This window comes from Tasmannia lanceolata, unplaced genomic scaffold (assembly GCF_043159265.1).
Source record: "Tasmannia lanceolata isolate RefF3 unplaced genomic scaffold, GAP_Taslan_0.1 ptg000002l, whole genome shotgun sequence".
NCBI classification, from domain to species: Eukaryota; Viridiplantae; Streptophyta; class Magnoliopsida; order Canellales; family Winteraceae; genus Tasmannia; species Tasmannia lanceolata.
This window is the reverse complement of record NW_027518679.1, coordinates 47474311-47498721: the sequence shown is the minus strand read 5'-3', so window position 1 is coordinate 47498721 and position 24411 is coordinate 47474311. Positions and strand designations below refer to the sequence as shown.

The window sequence follows — 24411 nt, the reverse complement described above, 5'->3', positions numbered from 1 at the left end:
AAGACCCAAACCGGACAATATTTACACAGTGGGGTTGGGGCATGACAATTCTAATAGTAATCTAAGGTATCTTAAATTCCCAGTGACCCTCTTGTTGGATGATAAGCTTTCATTTGAAACAACATCAGCCTTACGAAAAAAAATTCACATGCATCTCTTACAAATATATTATAACATTAACAAAATTCTAGGTAGCAACATCAGATAAAAAATGGCTATCACTCTCTCAGACCTTCATGGGATTTCCATGTCATGAATATCCTAAACTAAAGCACTAGAGTATGTGCCATAAAATATGTACTACTAAATAAGAGATAGAGAACCAGCCAGTGAAGCAATTTTTGGTTGAATTTCCATATATGGAATTCTATACACAAGTCACTCACATTTTTTGGAATTTTTCTAAACAATAAATGTTCTACCAAAATCAGTTGTTATAAATAGATCATCTCCCCGTCTGCAAAAAGGTTGCATTCCATTGACCTTGATCCTTTCCATGCCAGTCCCCACTGCAGCACAGCCTTTTAAATAGACAAAGAGGCATTTATGTCAAACGATACCCTTGGGTATCTTATATTATATTTTCAACGAGAGCCCTTCAATTCATGTATCCTCTAGTCTCTATTCTCTACTGTACACATGTGAAGAGAGAAAGCGATAAGATGATCCTGATGGGTCCCAATCATCATTTCAATATATCCAGCTAGCCTTAAGCAATTATATATAGAGAGAGAGAGAGGTGGGTGTGTGGAATAAGACATTTCTTGGCTTATTTGATCGGGGAGCGGCCCAAGAAACTAACCCGTAACAAGAACGTACGCGATTTCATAACTTTCAACGAGTAAACAAACTTGGGAGAATAAAAGATGCTTCTTGTCATTTCTAGTTTTCGAATTTCATGAAGATGGGTAACTTTCGATCCTGACACCCCCTCTACCCGAGCAATGAATTAATCTCACTGCTGTTCTGCTCTTTCTCCTGTGCTCTTTCTCCAAAGGTTGTCAGAATGAGTAGTCCTCTCTGTCCCCTCCTGTCTAAGCATTTATTTGCCCTTCATGGCAACTTAAGACGCATTTTAGATAGATGCCCTACTTTAGTGGCGTTTGTCACTATAAGCCAAGGTGAGGTGTAAATCATTTCCGGCCTAGGCGCGTTCGTTCACACAATCAAAAGCCATGAAATGTAAGTGAACTAAAATTCATGTTTCTCTCGTTGGAGTATGAAGTTGTTTATTTGAAAGCATGTTTTGAATATGAAAAATTATGGATCAAATACAGTGTTTGTTGCATATGCTTTGTTACCTGTAAATTTCAAGTTGTTCATGTTTTGTAACATGTTGATTATTGTTCCATGGAATTGTTATGGGTCCGACTATATGCCCGGGACCCTAGCATAGTTATGATTATGGTATCCCGTCCTCAACCAGTGGGTTGGTGAAATGGTGCGTAGTCATAATAGATCGATCTTAGCCTCTGCCAATAGGGGCTGTGAAACTGGAAATTGTAACCTTGTCGAGTTTGGGCTGTGAAACTAGGCATGTAACCTCTGCCAGTAGGGGCTACGGAACTTGGCTGTGACTACGTGGGGCCAATCGACAACCTGTTGCCAGTAGGGGATGTGAAGCTGGTGTTCTGTTGTAGCCCGTCACTATGGGAGGTGACAGTGGCCATAGCTATGACTAGTGGATTGTTGACTTGTAGGATGTTTTGTATCATGATAAATATTCATTGTTCCAAATTGTATTTAATGTTGCTCTCATGTTTATGCCACGATACAATGCATGTTTTCAAGCAAATGTTGCATTTTAATTAAATGCTTTTAATCATAATTTTGTCATTGTGTACTGATCCATCTTATATAGAATCCTTGTTATGTATTGGGCATAATCCCATTCCACGTTATCATTTACAGATATTGTAGAGTGAGCTTACAGGATTTGCCGGACCTGGGCGAGAGAGAGAGGAATCAGTTTCGTTAGAGTCTTTCTAGTTTTTATTAGACTTTTGAATTTATTTAGTCAGTTAGAGAACTTACTTACTTTATAGTTGTGGATGTCGAACAATGTTGGCTCGTGGATTATTTATTGAGATTAACAAACTTTGGATTTTATGGTTAATGAATGCTTTCCCCCTAGTTGCTCTGAATAACTATTCAGCAGGTTTGTTGTTAATCTGGCCTTGCACACCCTATATATGGTTGTTTTCTGATGTTTGCATGTGGGTGTGACAAATTATGATGGTTTATATAGATTGTGAAGTTATATCATTTAGTTTGCTCTGCATATTACATGGAATGTTGGATTGCCATGGCCCATGGATGTTTATGGATTTAGGTTCATGGACGTGCGGCACTATCGCGTGCTTGAGCCCAATTTCTTGGTATGGGACGTGACATAAACTATTTATTTTCTTGATCCCGGTGTAGATATGTTGGGTCCAAAAAAACCTTCTCCAAAGGATTACCATGACCCTTTCCAATTGCAAAGGGGTTTCTGTACAAATGTTCTTTGAAAATTCTGAGCCATCCATTTTACACCAAACATATCTGATGTGGTTACTATACAATTGTTCTTTAAATATCTGACCAATCCATTTTAGACCAAATATATCAGATGGTTAGGATCATCTTATAGAGAAGACTTTTCTACAAACAACAAGGTCCAATATCTGAATGGGTGCAGACTGCAGCACTAATTTCCAAAACCGTTAAATACAACAAGGTTCCATAAATCTCGTAACGAATTATTTGATCTTATTCACAAGATTCCTACGTGAAAACCTGAAACCCATGAACCCTCTAAACCTCCCCTCCTACCCTAAACACCCACCCAAAGAAGGCCTACGATGTAGCTGTAATCGATTCTTGTACAAAAAAAAAAGTGCAAGTTGTTGTTTGTTCTGCTGCATTTTAAGATACTGATGGAGGAACGCAGAGAAGGCGTGCAATCTAGTGTAGTCCCTAGTAGGCTACATGCATGGACCACGTTGATATTTCAATGCATGCCGATTTCCTGTATTGTTCTTTCTCTTCCACCCTTTATATGGCACTATTCTCCTATCCTTTCTTTTCTTGTTACAAGTTGAAAAATAAAAGGAGAGTATTTATAGGAGGAGGAGGAGATGATACTTGCTTTAAGGTTTTTTTTTTTTTTATTAGTTGCTTTAAGGTGTGGGCAGAGCTTTCTTTTTCATTCCTTACTACTTGCTGCATGCCCCAGCTCCTTCACTTTCATTGAATAATTCATAGTCATATTTTTCATTAGATACAAGTTGCATTATTTTATTTATTGAGATAGTTGCGACCGGGCCCACCTAAGCTATATACTTATGATGGGGAACTTTTCGTCCTGTTAGCCCCACCCAGGAGACTGATCAAATCAAGGATCTTATTCATGATCCATTCAATATGTGGCACGTAAATATAAGATACAATTAAGGAAGAGGATTACTAGCAAAACAGAATCCCTTTCGGGGAAAAGCAGGAGGCCCTCTATCGTGACACGTGCACAAGAAAACAGAAAAGAGATAAGTACCCCCACAAATGCAAAAAAAATCATGTGAAAATGAACAAATCATGATGGTCCACATCTTTATTTTCAACATGGGATCCCTGCTTTAGAAGTGTTTTTGGCGGTCCACATATATGATGCAACCCCAACTCATGTGATCGACAAATTTGAAGCACATATGAACCATCCCAATCAAGTGAGAAGATCAGCCCGCATTCAAACCCAACACAAAGCCCAAGCCCAACTTGAATCCACAAAGCATAAAGGTCAATTCCAGCCCAAGATCATGGACACTCCAATTCAGGCCTAATCCAGTTGTATTTTCGTCATAATGATTCTGGTCAGTTTTGAAGCACGTTTCTGGACCTCTAGATGGATGAATCAGAGAAAATGCTTAGCTAAGAAGTTGTAGAGCTTTGAATGATCTTTCCAATTGATATTCATGGTCTTAATTTGGCCTCGTGGTTGAAGAGTTATGGCTATTTTGGTAGACTGTGTTTGCTAGCTTTGACTAGTTAATGTGTTTAGAGTTCCTAAGCTATTAATGATGTATGTGAGTCCCTAAACTAGTTAGTGGACTAGTTTGAACGAATTTTCTTATGTATTTCTCTACTTATAAAGAGTATCAAACATATGTAATGAAATTAGGTGAATATTTGAATAAAAATTTGCTTCGTGCATTTTTCCTTGAACCTTGAAGAGTTCTTCCTTGAAACCTAGAAGAGTTTCACTCCTTCCTTGAAGAGTAGGAGCTTTCCCCTATTGTTTTCATCCTTGAAGAGTTGCAACCATCAATCTAGAAGAATTGATGTTACCTATCTTCCTTCGCAACCTAGAAGAGTAGCCATTGAAGTTATCTTTTTCTATTTTGCCCCACTCTCTTTCCAGAAACTTGTCCATTCGCATTCGTCCACTTCCATCACCATTTCGAACCCTTTCCAGTGCTTTTCTGAGCAAACGTTTGTCAGTAAAGTTGTAGATCTTTGAGTCCTTGAAATTTTGGCTTTTGAATCAAGTCATTCCGACCTATATCGAGGGCGATACGCTCATTTTACCGAGCTTGCGCAAATCTGTTTTTCTTGAATCCGAATTCTTGAGCAATTGAGTGTTTGTTTGTCACTCTCCTGATCCTTAGTCCAAGAAGCTTATGAGAGGCTTGCATCATTTTGGTATCAAAGTCATGAAGTCATATTTGAACCCGGAGATTTTGTTTGGGCTTACTTGCCACCGGAACGTCACCCCGTTGGAAGCTACAACAAGCTTAGTGATAGAAAGCTTGGTCCACTTGAAGTACTTGAACGCATCAATCACAATGCGTATCATCTCAAGCTTCCTTCCCATATGAAGATACATGATGTCTTTAACGTCCGCCATTTGACACCTTATATGGAAGATTCCACTGATGATGATACCTTGAATTCAAAGACGAATTCTTTCAAACAAGGGGGCAATGATGCTACCCCAACTCATGTGATCGACAAATTTGAAGCACACATGAACCATCACAAGCAAGTGAGAAGATCAGCCCGCATTCAAGCCCAACAGAAGGCCCAAGCCCAACTTGAATCCACAAAGCATAAAGGCCAATTCCAGCCCAAGATCATGGACACTCCAATTCAGGCCTAATCCAGTTGTATTTTCGTCATAATGATTCAGGTCAGTTTTGAAGCACATTTTTTGGACCTCTAGATGGACGAATCAGAGACAATGCTTAACTAAGAAGTTGTAGGTTTTTGAATTATCCTTCCAATGGATATTCATAGTCTTAATTTGGCCTAGTGGTTGAAGAGTTGTGGTTATTTTGGTAGACTGTGTTTGCTAGCTTTGACTAGTTAATGTGTTTAGAGTTCCTAAGCTATTAATGATGTATGTGAGTCCCTAAACTAGTTAGTGGACTAGTTTGAACGAATTTTCTCATATATTTCTCTACTTAAAGAGTATCAAACATATGTAATGAAATTAGTTGAATATTTGAATGAAAGTTTGCTTAGTGCATTTTCCCTTGAAACCTTGAAGAGTTCTTCCTTGAAACCTAGAAGAATTTCACTCCTTCCTTGAAAAGTAAGAGCTTTTCCCTATTGTTTGCATCCTTGAAGAGTTGCAACCATCAATCTAGAAGAATTGATGTTACCTATCTTCCTTCGCAACCTAGAAGAGTAGCCATTAAAGTTATCTTTCTCTATTTTGCCCCACTCTATTTTCAGAAACCTGTCAATTCGAATTCATCCACTTCCATCACCATTTTGATCCCTTTCCAGTATTTTTCTTAGCAAACTTTTGTCAGCAAAGTTGTAGATCTTTGAGTCCTTGAAATTTTGGCTTTTGAATCAAGTCATTCCGACCTATATCGATGGAGATACGCTCATTTTACCGAGCTTGGGCAAATCTATTTTTCTTGAATCCGAATTCTTGAGCAATTGAGTGTTTGTTGTCACTCTCCCGATCCTTAGTCCAAGAAGCCTAGGAAAGGCTTGCATCAATATAATTGTAGGGCCCACTGTCGACACAATCGAAGTCCCTCCAATATATGGGTAGGCTCAATATGAGGGTTTCTAGATGATGATTCTGCATAAACAAAGATCATAATCGTTGCCTTCTGGCAACGACAACGGGATAAAAGTAAATTTGTTGTTTTCTCCGGGTACACGAAAGAGGAAACTTGTCCGTTTAACAAGTCTTGAGAAATAAGAGAATAGTATAGTTCTCTCTCACACTACTAAAATATTTGCACTACTCATCAAATAGAAACCCACAAGTAGATATTAAGAAGAGTATTATTCTCTATTTTAGTAAAACTTTCTAAAAAAATCCTCTCCGTTAAAACTTTTAAAGTTTGGACTATAATCATTCAAAAAACTTTAAACTAGAATAACCTTCCAAAACAAACAACTGAAAGAAATTTTTGACTTGAAAATTCTGTTTTCAGAATCCACAACCTATCAATGATAGGGCCCATCAAATGAATGCTTTGGATGTTGTGGGTCCTGCCCATGTGTATGCCCCACCACACTACTCTATATGATTCCTATATTTAATAGGAAACAAGAGTCGTGTGTGCGTGTGTGTGGCGTTGACGTTTTGAGAAAAATGCAAAAGCGTGGAAACCGAGTGGGGTAAGTAAGAGGAAAGAAAAGGAAAGAAAGAGTGAAAGAAAGAGGGAAAAGAAAAAGAAAACTAGGGTTTTCTTGGTGGCTCTTTTAGAGGTTTTGTGTGGGATCAAAGCCTAGGATTTGGAGTGTTCTTCTTGGAGAGTCTCACTTCGCCTTTGGATCCTCTCGTTGCATGGAGATTTCACTAGGATTTGGGTTTCTTTGACTTGAAGATCGAAGTGCGTAATTTTTGGTGAGAACGTGGGTTTTTTTGTTCATAACAAGATAACCTTTTATCTCTCTTATTTCTTGTATGGTCTCAAGTTTTTGGTGAAAAACTTGAGAAAGAGACGTTGTATTACTTATTTGATTAGTGGATATTTCGTCAGATTCGCCTCGTGGTTTTTCCCTCTTCGTTGGAGGGTTTTTCACATAAATCTTTTGTATTACCCATTGAAGGTGATGCGGCTAAGCCGACTAACAGGTCTGATAGGGATTGGCAAAAATTGAATAGAAAGGTTGTTGGACATATTAGGCAATGGTTGGATGACAGTGTGTTCCATCATGTGTCTAATGAAACATCTGCACGTTCTCTTTGGAGGAAGTTGGAGGGTCTTTATGAGAAAAAGACTACTGGAAAAAAAGCTTTATTAATTAGAAAGCTTGTGAACCTAAAGTTTAAAGAAGGTGGTTCAATTGCAGAGCATTTGAATGAAGTTCAGAGCATAGTGAACCAATTGTCTTCAATGAAGATGGTGCTAGATAATGAGTTGCAGGCATTATTACTTTTGAGCTCATTACTTGACAGATGAGAAACTTTGGTGGTGTCACTTAGTAACTCTATTCCAGATGGTGTACTTAGTATGAGCCAAATTACTAGTAGCTTGCTTAATAAAGAGACTAGAAGGAAATCAACGGGTACAGACCATGCACAAGCTCTTGTCACAGAGAACAAGGGTAGAAGTAAAAGCAGAGGGTCAAAAAATTATGACAAACCCAGAGAAATGTCAAATTCAAGCGAGCAGAAAAAAATGCTTCAACTGCAACAAAGAGGGCCATATAAGGAAGAATTGTTGGGTTTACAGAAGAGAACAAAAAGAAGGTAAAAATCAGAGAAATGATGATGATAAAGACACTACGGCTATGGTGTCCAACATGACACGCTTGTCCACACGTGTTGACACTCCTTTGGACACTTTTACTTGTATCGCTGGAAGTATTAGACTTAATGTGGGTGTATGGACATATTTTTGTACCGTGTCAAGTGTGACATTCTGTTTTTTTATTAAATATTGTGTTTATCTCATTTAGACAATTCGTATCCATGTAGAAACGGGACACACGAATCTATACACACAAATCATGATTACATATACTTTCTATTTTAGTCGTGTCCTCATTTCTAAAGTTTGGGGGTTTGCCGTGTCCGACACTCCGTGTCCGTATCCACAAATCATAGGTTAATTTTTTTTTTTTTTGAAAGTTGACATATTTCATTAATATTGAGATAGCAATCAGGACCAGGAGTCCCAGCTTGCAATACGAAATATTAAAGTGAATTGGGATGGGCATTCCAGGACCAATTCAAAAACAAGCAAAAACATTTACAGTAGAGACAAATCATAGGTTATTTTACCTATCAAGATTTGCGGAAACATTAATAACATGTCAATGAAGTCAAAGATTTAAAAAAAAAAACTGTGTGAATTTTTCAATCTTATTGTATGTAATATGGAGGCCGGAGATTTGCATTTCTTCTAAGCTATATGACATCCATTCTTCATATTCTGCTTTTTTTATTTTGTTACTGTGCAGGAAGTCTTGCTAGTGAAAGCTCTATTGGATCAAAATGCCTTGGTTTAGGATGGGAATATTCGAAATGCCCATATATTTTCGAGGAGAATGTCATCATCCCTTATGACATGTCTGGAACATCAGTTTTTGGTCAGAGTCCAATACTCCCTTATTCACCGATACCAGACATAGAATCTTTAAGAAAAATCTGGGATCCCATTAATCTAAACACTTCACATGATAGATTCTTTACAAATCTTGATTCATCTCCATCATATTCTTCTGTGGTCCAAGGCTTAGGGCCAATGTAAAAAAATGCGAATTGTGGTGATCAACCCGTGAATTCCAGCAATGTCAATGGGGATTGTGCAAACCCTGGCAGAGTTGATACTGGCATGAAAAGAAAGGATCATAGTTTTGTAGATTCCACTCCAACAAAAAAAGATTTGTCCTTAAACCACACTTCAGTCTCCGGAGATCACTCGGGTCAGTCTCCAATGGAAAAATCTAAACTTAAAATCCCCACCTTGAGCATTCCTAATGACTTTCTGCAGAGTTCTTCTCAGACATTTGATGAATATAACCCGGCTGTCGATTCACCTTGTTGGAAAGGAGCCTCAGCTTCTCAGAATCCTTCATTTGGATTTGAGCAAGCTGGTGAAAATAATAGAGTTAGACTCAAAGCTAATTCAAAAGTTCAAAGGTATCAATACAGGTTTCCAAGATCAATATTGATTCAAAGTGAAAACGGTTTATAAATACCCAAAGTAGTACGCTATTACGAACCTCAATGTTGTTCGTTCTTCCCTTAAATCCATTTATGTTTCAATGTTCCGATTTGAACAGGGCATAGATAACAAATAAGGGTTCAAGAAGGTAACTCCTAAAGCCAAAAATCTAATATTTAATGTTCGCATAGATTTTCAAATTTTCCAGAGTTCTTTTTAGTATTCTTTTTTTTAATTAACATCATCATGGAGTCTTCAAACATTTCTGAATCTATTTTTATCATAAAGTATGTCTTCTGCGAAGTCCATAGAGTACAAGAGCATCGAAAACGGATAAAGCATGAAGAAGTTACGATTTTTCAAAGTTTTGCAAATTTTCAAGGTTCGGAACTCCTATGGGTACCTTCGGAAGTTCGAATGTCCCAAACCAAGCTACTGGACCCCCTTCGGAAGTCCGAAGGCCTCGGACAGATTCTACTGGCCTCCCTTCGGAAGTCCGAAGGTTTCTTTCGAAAGTCCGAAGGCTTCGGACTGGTTTTTCGGTAGAATTCCATATTCTTCCCGAAAACTTCAAAAGGCCATAACTTCTTCGTTATAGCTCCGATTCGCGCGTTGTTGGATTCGTTAGATTCGTATCGATGAGAGGAATCCATCTAATCTAATTTCACGCTCCAAAATCTCAGATTTATTTATCATAATGAACCTAAACTTTTAGGGCATAAACCAACCCTTGATTCTTAAAGTTCTAGAACTAATTCTTAGTTTATTAGGGATCTTTAAATTCATCCATAAATTCTTATACAATTTTTACGCAAACCCGCCATGAATCTCACCTTGATTCACGGCTTCGACTCCGAAATCGCGATCTCCTTGATTTTCTTCTTCTCTTTTTCTGATTTCTTTCTTCAGGGCTGAACAAAATGTTTAGGGTTTGTCTTAGCCACAAAGCAATGTCTTTATAGGCTTTCTTAGGAAGCCCTAACCAAATCTAATTCCAAAGACAAAAACGCCCCTCTTTACAAGGGTGGGACGAATTTTTATAAATGGGGTGTTTTTCGGTATTTACATTCTACCCTCCTTACAAAAATTTCGTCCTCGAAATTTACTTATTGCGTACACGAGTTTTCAAAGTGAAACGGATATTTCGATCGCATTTTCTCCTCCAGGTTCCAGGTGGCTTCAGGTTTCGAGTGATTCTGCCATTGAACTTTCACATATGGAATAGTTCTTCACCTGAGAACTTGGTCCTTATAATCCACAATACGGATAGGTTGCTCTTCAAATGACAGTTCTTCTCTCAAATTCAAAGGTTCCAATTCAATCACATGGTTCGAATCCGGAATATACTTTCGTAACATAGACACATGAAACACATTGTGGACTCCAGATAATGATGGAGGTAAAGCCAATCGATAAGCCACTTTTTCAATCTTTTCTAATATTTCATAAGGTCCTACAAATCTCGGGCTGAGTTTCCTCTAACCCCAAACCACATCACTCCCTTGATGGGTGATACTTTCAAATGTACCTTATCTCTGATCTGAAATTCTAGTTCTCTTCGTCTGACATCTGCATGGCTCTTTTGTCGGCTTTGTGCCGCGCAAAGATGCTCTTTAATCGACTGAATGTTATCCATGGCTTGTTGAACCAAATCTGGGCCTAAGAGTCTTCTTTCACCTACATCATCCCAACATATGGGTGATCTACATCTCCTTCCATAAAGGGCCTCAAAAGGTACCATATGAATACTAGCTTGATAACTATTGTTGTAAGAGAATTCAATCAAGGGAAGATGATCGTCCCAAGATCATTTCAAATCCATTACACAAGCCTTGAGCATATCTTCTAAAATTTGGATGGTTCTTTCAGATTGTCCATCTGTTTGAGGATGAAACGTTGTACTGAACTTAAGGGAAGATCATATTGCTGAATGTAAGCTATTCCAAAACTAGGACATAAACCAGGTGTCTCTATCAAATACAATGACTTTAAGCACACCATGATATTTAACTATCTGTTCAACATATAATCTAGCCAACCTTTCAGGCGTCAGGCCGGTTCTAAGGGGTATAAAGTGAGTTGTCTTTGTCAATCTGTCTACAATTACCCATGCGGAATCATTGCCTGAGGGAGTACGATGTAAAGCCGACACAAAGTCCATCGTAATCTCTTCCCACTTCCATTCTGGGATAGGAAGCGGTTGCAGTGTTCCGGGCGGTATCTGATGTTCTGCCTTAATCACCTGACACGTTAAGCATTGGGATACATACTGAGCTATTTCCCTCTTGATATTATTCCACCAGAAATTCCTTTTCAAGCACTTGTACATTTTCGTACCTCCAGAGTGTAGAGAATAACGCAAATTGTGCGCTTCCTTCAAAATTTTATTTTTCAAAACAGAGTCATTCGGAACACAAATGCGGTTACCAAACATCAAGGTACCGTCATTGTGAATTCAGAATTCAGATTCAGATCCTTCTTCTAAGTTATTTTTTATTTTACAAAGGTCTGGGTCGAATTCCTGAGCTATCCTGATTCTTTCCTGCAATGTGGGCCGAACTTGGAGTGCTATCATTAGTACCCCAAAGTTTGGACCACGAATTTCTATTTCTGATCTTCGGAGGTCTTCCAAAATATACTTCTGAGAAGTAATCAAAGTTGTCAGATTTGCAGACGACTTCCAACTTAGAGCATCAGCTACCACCTTAGCCTTTCCGGGGTGATAGCTTATGGTTAAGTCGTAGTCCTTCAATAGTTCTAACCAATGCCTATGTCTCATGTTAAGTTCTTTCTGAGTAAATATATACATCAAACTCTTATGATCAGTAAAGATTTCACATGGTTCTCCATACAGATAATGCCTCCAAATTTTCAAAGCAAACACGACGGCTGCCAATTCCAAATCATGAGTCGGATAGTTTTCTTCATAAAGTCTCAACTGGCGTGCTGCATACCTAATCACTTTGTCATTCTGCATTAACAAACAGCCTAAGCTTTTCTTCGAGGCATCACTGTAAATTACAAATCTCATTCCACTAACAGGCAAAGTTAGGACGGGAGTGAAAACTAACAATTACTTCAATTCATGAAAGCTCTTTTCACAATCCTCAGACCAACCAAATTTTGTCTCTTTCCGTGTCAAACGGGTCAAAGGGGCAGCTATACGTGAAAAGTCTTCAACAAAATGGCGGTAGTATCCCACCAAACCCAGAAAACTACGAATTTCAAGAACATTATTCGGTCTATTCCACAACATTACTGTCTCAATCTTCTTTGGGTCTATGGATACTCCGTCTTTAGAGACCATATGTCCCAAAAAGGAGATTGAGTCGAACCAGAATTCACACTTCTTCAATTTTCCGTATAGCTTCTCTTTTCTTAAAGTTTCTAAGACAACTCTCAAATGACTCTCGTGCCGAAGGTTTCTTTTGGAAGTCCCAAGGCCTCGAACTGGGTTTTTCAGCAGAATTTCAAATTCGTCCTGAAAAACTTCTCCCGAAAACTTCAAAAGGCCATAACTTCTTCGTTATAGTTCTAATTGGCACGTGGTTGGATTCGTTGGACTCGTATCGACGAGAGGAATCCATCTCATCCAATTTCACGCTCTAAAAATCTCAGATTTATTTATCGTAATTAATCTAAGCTTTTAGGGCATAAACCAACCCTCGATTCTTAAAGTTCCAGAACTAAATTCTTAGTTTATTAGGGATATTTAAATTCATTACTAAATTCTTATACAATTTTTACGCAAAACTGACATAAATCTCACATTGATTCACGGCTTCGACTCTGAAATCGCGATCTCCTTGATTCTCTTCCTCTCTTTCTCTGATTTCTTTCTCCAGCGCTGAACAAAAAGTTTAGGGTTTGTTTTAGCCACGAAGCAATATACTTATAGGCTTTCTTAGGAAGCCCTAACCAAATCTAATTCCCAAAGACAAAAACGCACTCTTTACAAGAGAGGGACGCATTTTTGTAAAGGGAGTTTTTTTGGGTATTTACAGCCCCGCTAAACTTGCAGAAAGCCAAGTCCCCACTAAACCTATGGGAGATCTTGTTCTCACTAAACCTGTGAGGGACCACATCCTCACTAACCCGTAAGAGAACTCATCCCCGCTAAATATGTGGAGGATAACTGCTCGCTAACTTGCGAGAAATCTTATCCCTGCTAAACTTGCAGAAGATAACTTCCCGCTAACCCGCAAGATATCTCTGTCCTTGCTAAACCTGCTAGAGATGATGTAACGGTGGCTTCTACCAAGACATTGTGTAAATTAGAGTGTTCCACATGTATACTGTTGATCCATCCGAATCCATGAATATCCCATAGGGATGTCTACTATTTTATACTAATATCGGACACACCCATGTCCCACTGTATTTCTCTGACTAATCAACATCAACACTGGCATAAACATTTGATTTGATAATTCCACAACTGGAAATATTTCAAAGAAAAATAATGGTAGACAAGGCTACAGGTCATGAAATATCGTTCAATATATCATAACAAAGATTCTATTTGTAATCCAAAAACTTACTGTTTAATCAAAATAATCATAGCATATGCTCAACTTGCATAAAAATCATCTATTAGATGAAAACAACTAGAAATAGAACAAGTATTCTCACTGAAATACCAATCGAGGGTTTCGTCACACCCAAGACCTTAACCAAAGTTTTCCAACTTTCCACTAAAGTCACCTAAAATTCATATTACCCCAAATTAGGATCTAAATAACATTTTTAGGGTGTTTGTGAGACTTATACAGGTTCAAAAAGCCCTTCCGAGGGTCGTAAGCCATATCGGCGGAGCCAACCCGAGCCATGCACCAGAGAAACTTGTCGGCCGTCCAACCCCTACTCGGTCGGCTGTCTCGGTTGACCGACTGGTACCTTAGTTAGCCGTCCTAGTTCGGTTCAGTTGGCAGAGAGTGCGTGTTGGCAGGGGCGGAGGCACATATAGCATGAGGGTTTCCCGGTCACTTCACCCTCATCTCCACTTGGAGACACCAATTTATCATGGAAAAAACAATCATGGTAGCCAAACCAAACGTGTCCTAAATGTCCATGGTTCCCCCCTTTTGTAGGACCCAAATATTGTCTTTTACCGTTGATCCTAAAACTCAGTGTGTAATCGTTATCAGTCTGTTTTTGTGGGCATAACAGCGACAGTGCAAGAGGCAGTTGATCCCATACACCAATAATGCGAGTAAAGGAAGAGGTAATAATGGGGCATCATCTCGATAACCGGAAAGGGTGAAAAAGGTTAGGTTTTGGGTCGCCAAAAGCTAGGTCCTGGGTTCGCATTTTTGGTTCTAAGGGTAGTAATGCACTCAGACTATCATTAAATGCACCCCTGGTCACCCCACTCGAGATTTCACTTTATATGAGATACCTAAATGCCCCAGGCCCACAACCCCCCATGTGATGTACCAAACCTCCTTTTCGTCTTTATTATAGCTCTAATCTTTGCACGGAGGCATCTTTTTTATCATTATTTTTTGAGAAAAGTAGGGAATGCGGGGCTGAGGTTTGGAGTAATTACGGATTGGGTGTTCAAAAGAAGAACAAAAAAGGGCTAATCTTCAAAATTAGGTGTTCAAAAGACCCTGATACCCTTCTGACATCGACAAAGTCCTCCTTTTCATTACTGCTTATTAAATTGACACGCTTCACGAGGATTCTTTTGGTTCGTTTGAATGGGTATTTGAACCGAAAGAACCTTGGGTTCGTTTCTGTCATTGCCATCGGAAATAACTAGAGACGGATGGATACTTGACACATGTTGGAAAACTTAAACTTTTTGGAATGCTAACGTTATTGAATACTTTAGTGAGCAGCGTTATCTTTTCTCACTTCTCTTTTGGCTTAGAACGGTAACGTTATTGAATACATCTCTTTTGGCTTAGAATCTTTTCCCTTCTCTTTTGGTCATCATTTTTAACGCCAGCTTACCCCATTATTTAACGCCGGCTTCCCCATTAATTACGCCGGTGTACCCATGAATTCCGCCGGCGTACACCCTATTTCCGCTTACACCCTATTTTCGCAGGCGTACCCCATTATTTACGCCAGCGTACCCATTATTTCCTCCAGGGTACTCATTAATTCTCTTTTGGCTTAAAATCTTTTCCGTTCTCTTTTGGTCCTCATTATTTACGCCGGCTTACCCCATTATTTACGCTTTCCGTCGGCGTACTCTATTATTTTCTCCGGCGTACCCATTATTTCTCTTTTGGCTTAGAATCTTTTCCCTTCCCTTTTGGTCCTCATTATTTACGCCGGCGTACCCCATTATTTCCGCTGGCGTACCCATGAATTCCGCCACCGTACACCCTATTTTTCTTTTGGCTTAGAATCTTTTCCCTTCTCTTTTGGTCCTCATTATTTACGCCGGCTTACCCCATTATTTACGCTTTCCGCTGGCGTACCCCATTATTTCCATCGGGGTACCCATGAATTCCGCCGGCGTACACCCTATTTCTCTTTTGGCTTAGAATCTTTTCCCTTCTCTTTTGGTCCTCATTATTTACGCCGACTTACCCATTATTTACGTTTTCCGCCGGCATAGCCCTTTATTTCCGCCGGCGTACATCCTATTTCTGTCGGCGTACTCCTGAATCCGGCGGCGTTCTCAACCAAAAGAGACGTGAGAAATAATAAAATATTCAATAAAGTCGTCGTTCTAAGCCAAAAGAGGCGTATTCAATAACGTTACTGAATAAACCAAAACAGAAGTGAAGACCAAAAGTGAAGTGAAAAGATAGAAACGAACCCAAAGCCAAAATAGACGTATTCAATAACGTTACCGTTCTAAACCAAAAGAGAAGTGAGAAAAGATAATGATTGACTTTGGATTGTCAGCATTCCAAAAAGTTTTTCAACACATGTCAAACATCCATCCGTCTCTATATTTCCGACGGCCAAGATAGAAACGAACCCAAGGTTCTTTCGGTTCAAATATGCATTCATACGAACCAAAGGAAGCCTCGTGAAGGGCGCCAATTTAATAGGCAGTAATGAAAAATGAAGTTGAATGACGTTTCTGTCGATGTCAGAAGGGGATCAGGGTCTTTTTCCGTCCCGATTTTGAAGATTACCCCGTTTTTTGTTCTTGTTTTAAAAGGTGCCCACAATCCGTAATTACTCCAAACACCAGCCACATTCCGTACTTTTCTCTTATTTTTTGCTCTTTCTGTCTTTTGCATGGTCTTTCCACGAATTATTGCAAGGAGACCTATTTTTGTTGTTTAGTTAGGAGTCTTCCTTCAAGCCCAGTTATCCCTTATGCTTATCTTAACTCTTTTTTAATCTATTTAAACTTATATTGGTTCTATGGGGCTCTTTGCTCTGTATGGTTGCCGGGTTTTTTTTGTTCCTGGGAGTTATGTGGGAGAAAAAAAATACCCTGGGAGATATGGTGGGAAGAAAAAAACCTTTGTTTGGTTGCTTGAACTGTTGGGTAGAAAAAAATTCTTCTCAACCTTATTTTTGGTTCCTGAGTTTATTTTTGTTCCTGAGGTTATCTTGGGATGGGATGAAAAGGCAATCATTACAAAAGTGGGATTAAAAAATTCACTCCACAAGTAATCATTACAAGAGTGGGATTAAAAAAAACCTAGTGCTAAAAGGCAACCAAACATGGGATGGGACCAAAATTTAACTTACTCTCCCACATAACTCCCAGGAACAAAAAAAACCCGGCAACTTAGGCTTTATCTGAGCAAACAAAGCTTTTACTACCGAATGGAATAGGGACCCTTCTATCACAAGCCATTATTCACCCATTTCTATCAGTACTGACATTATTTTCTGGAGGCATCTACTGCACTGGCAATACCGGTACATGGATTAATATCTACTACAGTTTTGTTTTAGCCTATTAGTAACCTTGTAGTGTATTGCCATCCATCCAAAAGGCTCCATGGGTCGTGACTCGTGTTTGAGTTTCGATACACATGTAAGGGGATGCTTTTGGTGCCACCTCATAGAATGACTTGTGAGAACTACTGACACCATAAAGACTGCATAAGGTGAAGTAGCAAGCCTAGGTAGTTTGATGCATGACATTAGGGAAATGAAATTTTATGCTGTGATGTCACTGTGATTATTTGTTACGGTTACCCAATTCAGCAGTTTCCCAAACATTTGTGCATTAAATATTTGCAAATTTCTTCAAAAAATTAAAAAAGGAGACGTTCACAAATTAAAAGACAGATTCATAGTCACCCATTTCTTGCCCATTCCGGCAATCTTGCCCATTCTGGCATTGGTCCATAGTGACCATTTTCTTGCCAATTCTGGCATCGGTCCATAGTGACCCATCATTTCTTGCCCATTCCGGCATCGGTCCATAGTGACCCACCCTTTTCTTGCCCATTCCGGCATCGGTCCATAGTGACCCACAATTTCTTGTCCATTCCGGCATTGGTCCGTAGTGACTCATTATTACTCGCCCATCGAGGCTTAAGTCTTCTTTAGGATCTATGATCCATTGGCTTTTATATGCCCTCTTGGCGGCATATCAACAAGCGGCGTTTCATCAACAACATCAGGATATTATAACATCAAGAGATATTCATCATCAAAATTCGTCAGTGTGCTCAAATCATAGGATTCTATTTTCCTATGGGAATTTCAAGTGGAGGTTTTTATTTTTCATATTGAGGATTTTTATTGTAATCAAACGTATATTAATTTTCAATCCATATACGTTTGAGGGGGCATGTTAGAATATGTGAGATCCACCGTTGGATTAGGTGTAGATCTCACCGTTAGATCTTCTTGTGGGAGATTAGGCAAGTTGGTTAATGAGGAAACCCACTAGAATAGGCAGCTAGATTTAATTAGGAAGTATATTAGATTAGAATATTCCATCATTATCTCTTTACATAGTCTGCTTGATCTCTTTCCATGTTTATCATGTATGTGCTCAATATAAGCACACCTTGAGCTCTATTGTAAATCATCCAAGAATTAGTGAAATATTCTAAAATTCTTCAAATCCTACCCCTATGCTCTATTTATAGGGAAAGAGAGTTCTAGAATCTTCCACACGGCATGTGGCCCACCTCCATGTGGTCCCATGTGATTCTCCAACCACCACTCCACATCATCACCCTCCATCTTCCTCCTAATTACAATTTTACCCTCAATACAAAAAGACCACTCAACATACTACTACTACAAAGAGAAGGCACACTATCAAACTACTACTAAACCCCAAGTGTTTTGACCGGGACCTAGTCCACATCAGCAAGAAATCAGAGAAGGACGGCTGGTCCGCTTCTTCTCTTGTCTCTCATCTAGAATTTTGAAGAAATCGTGGATTCTAACATCCGCATATCCAAACTGCCCCTTAGTTATTGCTGACAGTAGTTGGCATTCGTTTAGTTGATTTACTTTATTATTCATTGTAGTCCAGTTGTGACATTTAAGTTAGCTTCTGCAGTTTACTTTTTCTCATGACAGTTGTTATGCTCTGTGTAATGCATGCTTTGAGAGATGCCTTGCATGTTTGTGAACTTATGCTCATGGACATGTGCCGCTGTTGCGTGCCTGGGCCGGGTCTCTGTTTGGGGCGTGACATATTTTGGTTCAAAACACACATCACGTTCAAAAAACATGGTAAACACAAAGTATTACTAACTCTGTTAAAATATTAACAATCATAAGATGATAAACGACTTAGACATTCAGCCAACAAAGTAAACACAATGTATTATTAACCCAATTACATGACGTTACATAACATTTGATAATAATAAGATGATAAATCTCTTATTCAAACACATCCCAACCATAGGACCGACTTAATAAACCATGTCTGTTCTTAAACAGGAATGGGATCAACAAATAATGAGGTTATACGCTCCTTGGTTTTGCCTTCGGAAAAGGTGTATCCATCTTCATAGTGGTATAGTACTTCTATCACAACTGCGAGATTGACGATTCGCATAAGGAGAGTAGGGGAGACAGGGAACTCAAGGCATGCTTGATTTATGCCTTTCCATGCAATCATAATCATTTCACGGAGCTTATCGCACGCTTCCTGCTCTGTGGCCCCATGCTCCTTCACATAACTGTCGATAGTTGATGCAACATGTGCTCGTTCTTTTTCAAACTTCAAATGTCAAAGATTCAAAACAATGGTGTTAAAGTTAATATAGAAAATAGTTAGGTATTTTATCATTTTATCCCATGCACAAATAGTTGATGATTGTGTTATGTTGTGGATCTCTCTCTCTCTCTCTCTCTCTCTCTCTCTCTCTCTCTCTCTCTCTCTCTCTCTCTCTCTCTCTCTCTCGGGGTACCAAAGCTGACTTTAATGGCTTTTATAAAATCTAGATGATGCGGGTAGATTATAAAGAATGTTGTGTTCTCTTTTTGTATCTTCATATTATTTTTTTGAATCTAAGAGTATTCGTAAGGATATACTAAAGCATAGGCCCTTTTTGTTTAAGATTATGACAACTGATTGTGAGTGACAAACTGATTATTGGACTCAAAATTACAATTAAATTTGAGTCCAACAGCAGTCACAATTGGTTGACATAATCTCAAACGAACAGGGCCATAGTAATTAAGGGACGAAAAAGCTTGATTGTTTCCCTACAATAAGAGACGCCGGAATAATAAGGTAGTTTTAAGGTTCCGTCATATTTTTACGTCCACTTAGCCTATTTTATCTTCTCGTTGGGATTCTTTTTTCTCTGTGTTTTCACATGAATCAAGATCATACCTTGTAACCAACGATGTCATCTTGTAGTCGACCAATTATTGATGCATCCACAACAGGCTTAGGCCTTCTGCTTGCCCAATCAAATGCCTCCTTTGTTGCAATTTCACCCATCCCGACGAAACTAGTGATAGTGGCCATAGGGTAGCCACAACTGATCAATGATACAGTTAAATGCTCATTGAATAGAGGTACATATCCCTTATTAAGCTATTCGGCTTCAGCCAAGTATGCTCTTGTTATACCTTTAATCTGTATTAAAAGGAGGTCATTCACCGTTATATTAGAAAATAACTATTATAATAGAGAACAAAAGATAGGGGAAAACAAAGATAAGATGTCTCATACTGGTTCTTTTAGGTATTGTACACGATAGGAGTTTCCTTCAACAACAAGTTCTTCTTCTATTTCTCTGACAGTATTCAGGAGCGCTAGATAACACACTTTTATATATTTTGGAAGTAGATCTATGCCTTAAAATCCCACCTGAAATTAATTTGACATTAAATTCTCAGATTTTCAGCAATTGATGATTATTCCCAAATGGAATTAAGAAGTGATTTTCTTACTAGAAATTGCCTTGGAACTATTTATTTTGAATTTCCAAAATTTGAAGGCTAATTTTTAAAACCCATGCCATCAATTTCCTCGATGAATAAGAAGATTACCTCTAGTGAGTGTACGTACATGTCGTAAAAGTCATCGATCATGGATGTTGTATGTAATACTTTTCCCATTCCTATTCTAGCAGAGTATCATCCTCCATTCATTTAGTTCCTATCTAAATGAATGGAGGATGCACATGAGAGAGAGAGATGATTTGAGAGTTCAAAAAGCAATATCACTCTATTAGATTGAATCATGTGATGAAAGTCTCATCTGAGTAGAGAATTAACTTAACTTCTTTCTATGATGTGCCACTACTTGCAATCAATTTCCATATTAAGTGAAATACTACAATTCAGTAATATCTAATAAAAGCATTAGAAAGAAAAAATACATGTAAATCAAGTACCTATCGATGGCATCAGTGAATATTCGTAATTCCTCAATTGTACCGTGTACATCATAAATATCATCAATCACTGATATAAAGGATATAATTTTGGCATTTATTATTCTAGCTCGAGAGTATTGTGGTTCAAAGTACACTCCATTCGACCAAATGAAGTATAATTCCACTATTCGGTCCCGAGCAAAAGGCAAGTTTCCTATTAGATCCATGTCCTTCCACCACCTGTCAAAGATATCAATATAAACCACGTTAATTAGTAAGGGGTTAATCCCATTGTAATCCTGTAATTTTCCTTTCTCATTTTGGAAGATCACATTAACACCTTTTCATGTAGGCCTTTATATGGAACCACAGAAATTGTCTTTTTTATCTGATGCCCCGGTGAGGCTTGGCCGGCTCGGCTTTACTGCGAGCTTGTGAGTCGCCCGGCTACTTTTGAGGGGATTAGCCAGTGCGACCATCACCGGGGTTGACTCCGGCACCTTCCTTTTCTTGCCCTTAGGTTGGGGCTGCTCATGCGTTGGGGACGATTGGGAGCTCTGCCTTATTCTGTCCATCATGGACATCTGCTTCACCATTTCTGAACGTAAAAACAGAACAGAGTTAGAACTATAAAAAAAAGGGGGGGGAGAAGATAGACGAAAAGAAAGGAAAATAAAGGAACAGTTCAAAATATAAGAGCTGGCCTAAGAACATTTACGTACGTGCCGACGTCGCACGGCTGACACCGAGCTCCACCAGGACGGTCTCCTCGGAGAATTCCGAGCAGTTTGTTTGACCGCGCTTCAGCTCTTCTTTGATCAGAACAAAGGTCATGTAGTCGTAGCCTTTGAGGACCGGCTTTCGACTAAGACTCTTGGTGTCCGGCGTTCTCCATTCCAACGAGAACGGCCAGTGGGAGCTCTGCTCGGTGTCCCAAGCATAGAAAAACCTGTTCTTCCATGTGTGAATGGAAGTAGGTATGCCAGTGATCATTTTCACCTCGGGCCGTTGGCTGATGTAGATCCAGCCGCCGTCCTTATGCCTCTTCAGATGCGCACACATCCTGAAGACGGGCAGGGTGGGGTTCCTACGGACCCGGACTCCCAAAAGGTGCAGGAAGCCGACCAGCGTCCTCCAAGAGTTCGGCACGACCTGTGTTACCGCCAGCCCGTAATAATTCAGCACCTCGACAAAAAATGGATGCAAGGGAAGTCTGAGCCCGGCCCGTAAGGCTTCTTCGTATAGGCAGAGATCTGCACTATCGTTGCTGGCCCGGTCCCCTTCAACAGCCGCCCTCAAAAGGTACCGGTCAGGAATACAGTATTTCCCCCGGACGGCCTGAAGTTTGCCCGGGCCTAGATGATTCACCTCGTACAGAGCCCCGACGTTGTACTGTGGGTTGGCCTCCATCCGTGCCTCTGCTATTACCTCTACGGGTGCGCGCGGCAAGCGAGGAACTTCAATATGTTCTTCGTCGTCGCTGGTTTCTACCCGGTGCAGTCCGTCCCCACGGACCGGGATTGTGTCTAAGTCCACAATCTCTTCCTCTCCGCTCTCCTCGTCTACTACAATTATTACCTCCTCGTCCTCAACACCAGCCTCCTCAGGAGAGGCCGGCCCCGTCCTCTCCGACGCCCCGGACCCACTACTACTACTAGTCGAACCGGACTCCTTTGAGCCGGAGTCTGACTCGGAACTGGTGCTAGACATTAAAAGGGAACAAAAGAAAAGCTAAAAGAAATTACCGAACTGAGGTGCTGACTGAAGATCTCCGGGCTCACTGATCCGAGGCGGGCAGAAATTTGACTAGCCGAGCAGTAGAGAAGGAGAGGAGAATGTAAAAAGTGAAAAATGAGGAGTAAAAACTCTGGTATATATAGGCTTGGAAGAGCGGGAAAAATCCCGCCCTTTTCCCACCAGCCGGAGTGCGCCACGTCACCTACCGCATTAAATGCGCCGCTCGCACTAAATGCAAGGTACAAGTTCCAAAGCGCTAAGTGATGACGCCCAGAAGACAACATACCTGTCCGGCCTGGCCGTCCAACGCCTTAACCGGAGCCGGACAGGATATGGCGCAATCACAACACGACAAAATACCTGCCCGGCTCTGCCGCCCAGAAGGCTTAGCCGGACAGGATATGACGCGTTCGCTGGAAGACAACATACCTGTCCGGCCTGGCCGTCCAACGCCTTAACCGGAGCCGGACAGGATATGGCGCAATCACAATGCGACAAAATACCTGCCCGGCTTTGCCGCCCAGAAGGCTTAGCCGGACAGGATATGACGCGTTCGCTGGAAGACAACATACCTGTCCGGCCTGACCGTCCAACGCCTTAACCGGAGCCGGACAGGATATGGCGCAATCACAACGCGACAAAATACCTGCCCGGCTCTGCCGCCCAGAAGGCTTAGCCGGACAGGATATGACGCGTTCGCTGGAAGACAACATACCTGTCCGGCCTGGCCGTCCAACGCCTTAACCGGAGCCGGACAGGATATGGCGCAATCACAACGCGACAAAATACCTGCCCAGCTTTGCCGCCCAGAAGGCTTAGCCGGACAGGATATGATGCGTTCGCTGGAAGACAACATACCTGTCCGGCCTGGCCGTCCAACGCCTTAACCGGAGCCGGACAGGATATGGCACAATCACAACGCGACAAAATACCTGCCCGGCTCTGCCGCCCAGAAGGCTTAGCCGGACAGGATATGACGCGTTCGCTGGAAGACAACATACCTGTCCGGCCTGGCCGTCCAACGCCTTAACCGGAGCCGGACAGGATATGGCGCAATCACAACGCGACAAAATACCTGCCCGGCTTTGCCGCCCAGAAGGCTTAGCCGGACAGGATATGACGCGTTCACTGGAAGACAACATACCTGTCCGGCCTGGCCGTCCAACGCCTTAACCGGAGCCGGACAGGATATGGCGCAATCACAACGCGACAAAATACCTGCCCGGCTTTGCCGCCCAGAAGGCTTAGCCGGACAGGATATGACGCGTTCGCTGGAAGACAACATACCTGTCCGGCCTGGCCGTCCAACGCCTTAACCGGAGCCGGACAGGATATGGCGCAATCGCCACACGACAAAATACCTGCCCGGCCTTGCCGCCCAGAAGGCTTAGCCGGACAGGATATGCCGTGTTCACTAGGCAACAGAGGGCCTGTCCGGCCTAGTATCTCGTCCAGGAGCTCTGCCCGGCCAAGACGCTCAGGGAGTTTAGCCGGCCAGACCTCTGGTTTAAAATTCGACCAGACCGGATTGTATAGGGGCTCCTGCCCGGCCATGCTCCTTCAAGCCAAGCCACAAGGCCGGACCAGGCCGCCCAGAGGCCCCTGCCCACTGCAGTTTCTCTGGCCCATACCTGAGGCCGGCCTTAGCTGCCCAGAGGCCTCAGGGCCGGCCAGATGCTGCTTTAACCCTCTTTTTGCTTCCCCTAGCCGCTGTCACGACTCGGAGAACCAGGGGGCAACTGATGGGGTCCGAACTCAGTACTGATGGATCCGAACTCAGGACTGATGAGGTCCGAACTCAGCAGCCAATTGGCTAT

The 24411-nt window shown here is 40.9% G+C and overlaps 1 protein-coding gene across 1 annotated transcript; it reads right to left on the bottom strand.

Moving 5' to 3' along the window:
• Window positions 1-18828: 18828 nt before the first annotated feature.
• On the bottom strand, window positions 18829-21088 carry LOC143885888 ((-)-germacrene D synthase-like). The gene is made up of 4 exons (XM_077389932.1): window positions 20876-21088; window positions 20209-20346; window positions 19864-20112; window positions 18829-19245 (listed from the first exon to the last, which is right to left on the bottom strand). Exons 3-4 carry the CDS (start codon window positions 19999-20001, stop codon window positions 18955-18957), a joined length of 429 nt encoding a protein of 142 aa, XP_077246047.1. The 5' UTR covers window positions 20002-20112; window positions 20209-20346; window positions 20876-21088; the 3' UTR covers window positions 18829-18954.
• Between the last annotated feature and the right edge of the window lie 3323 nt (window positions 21089-24411).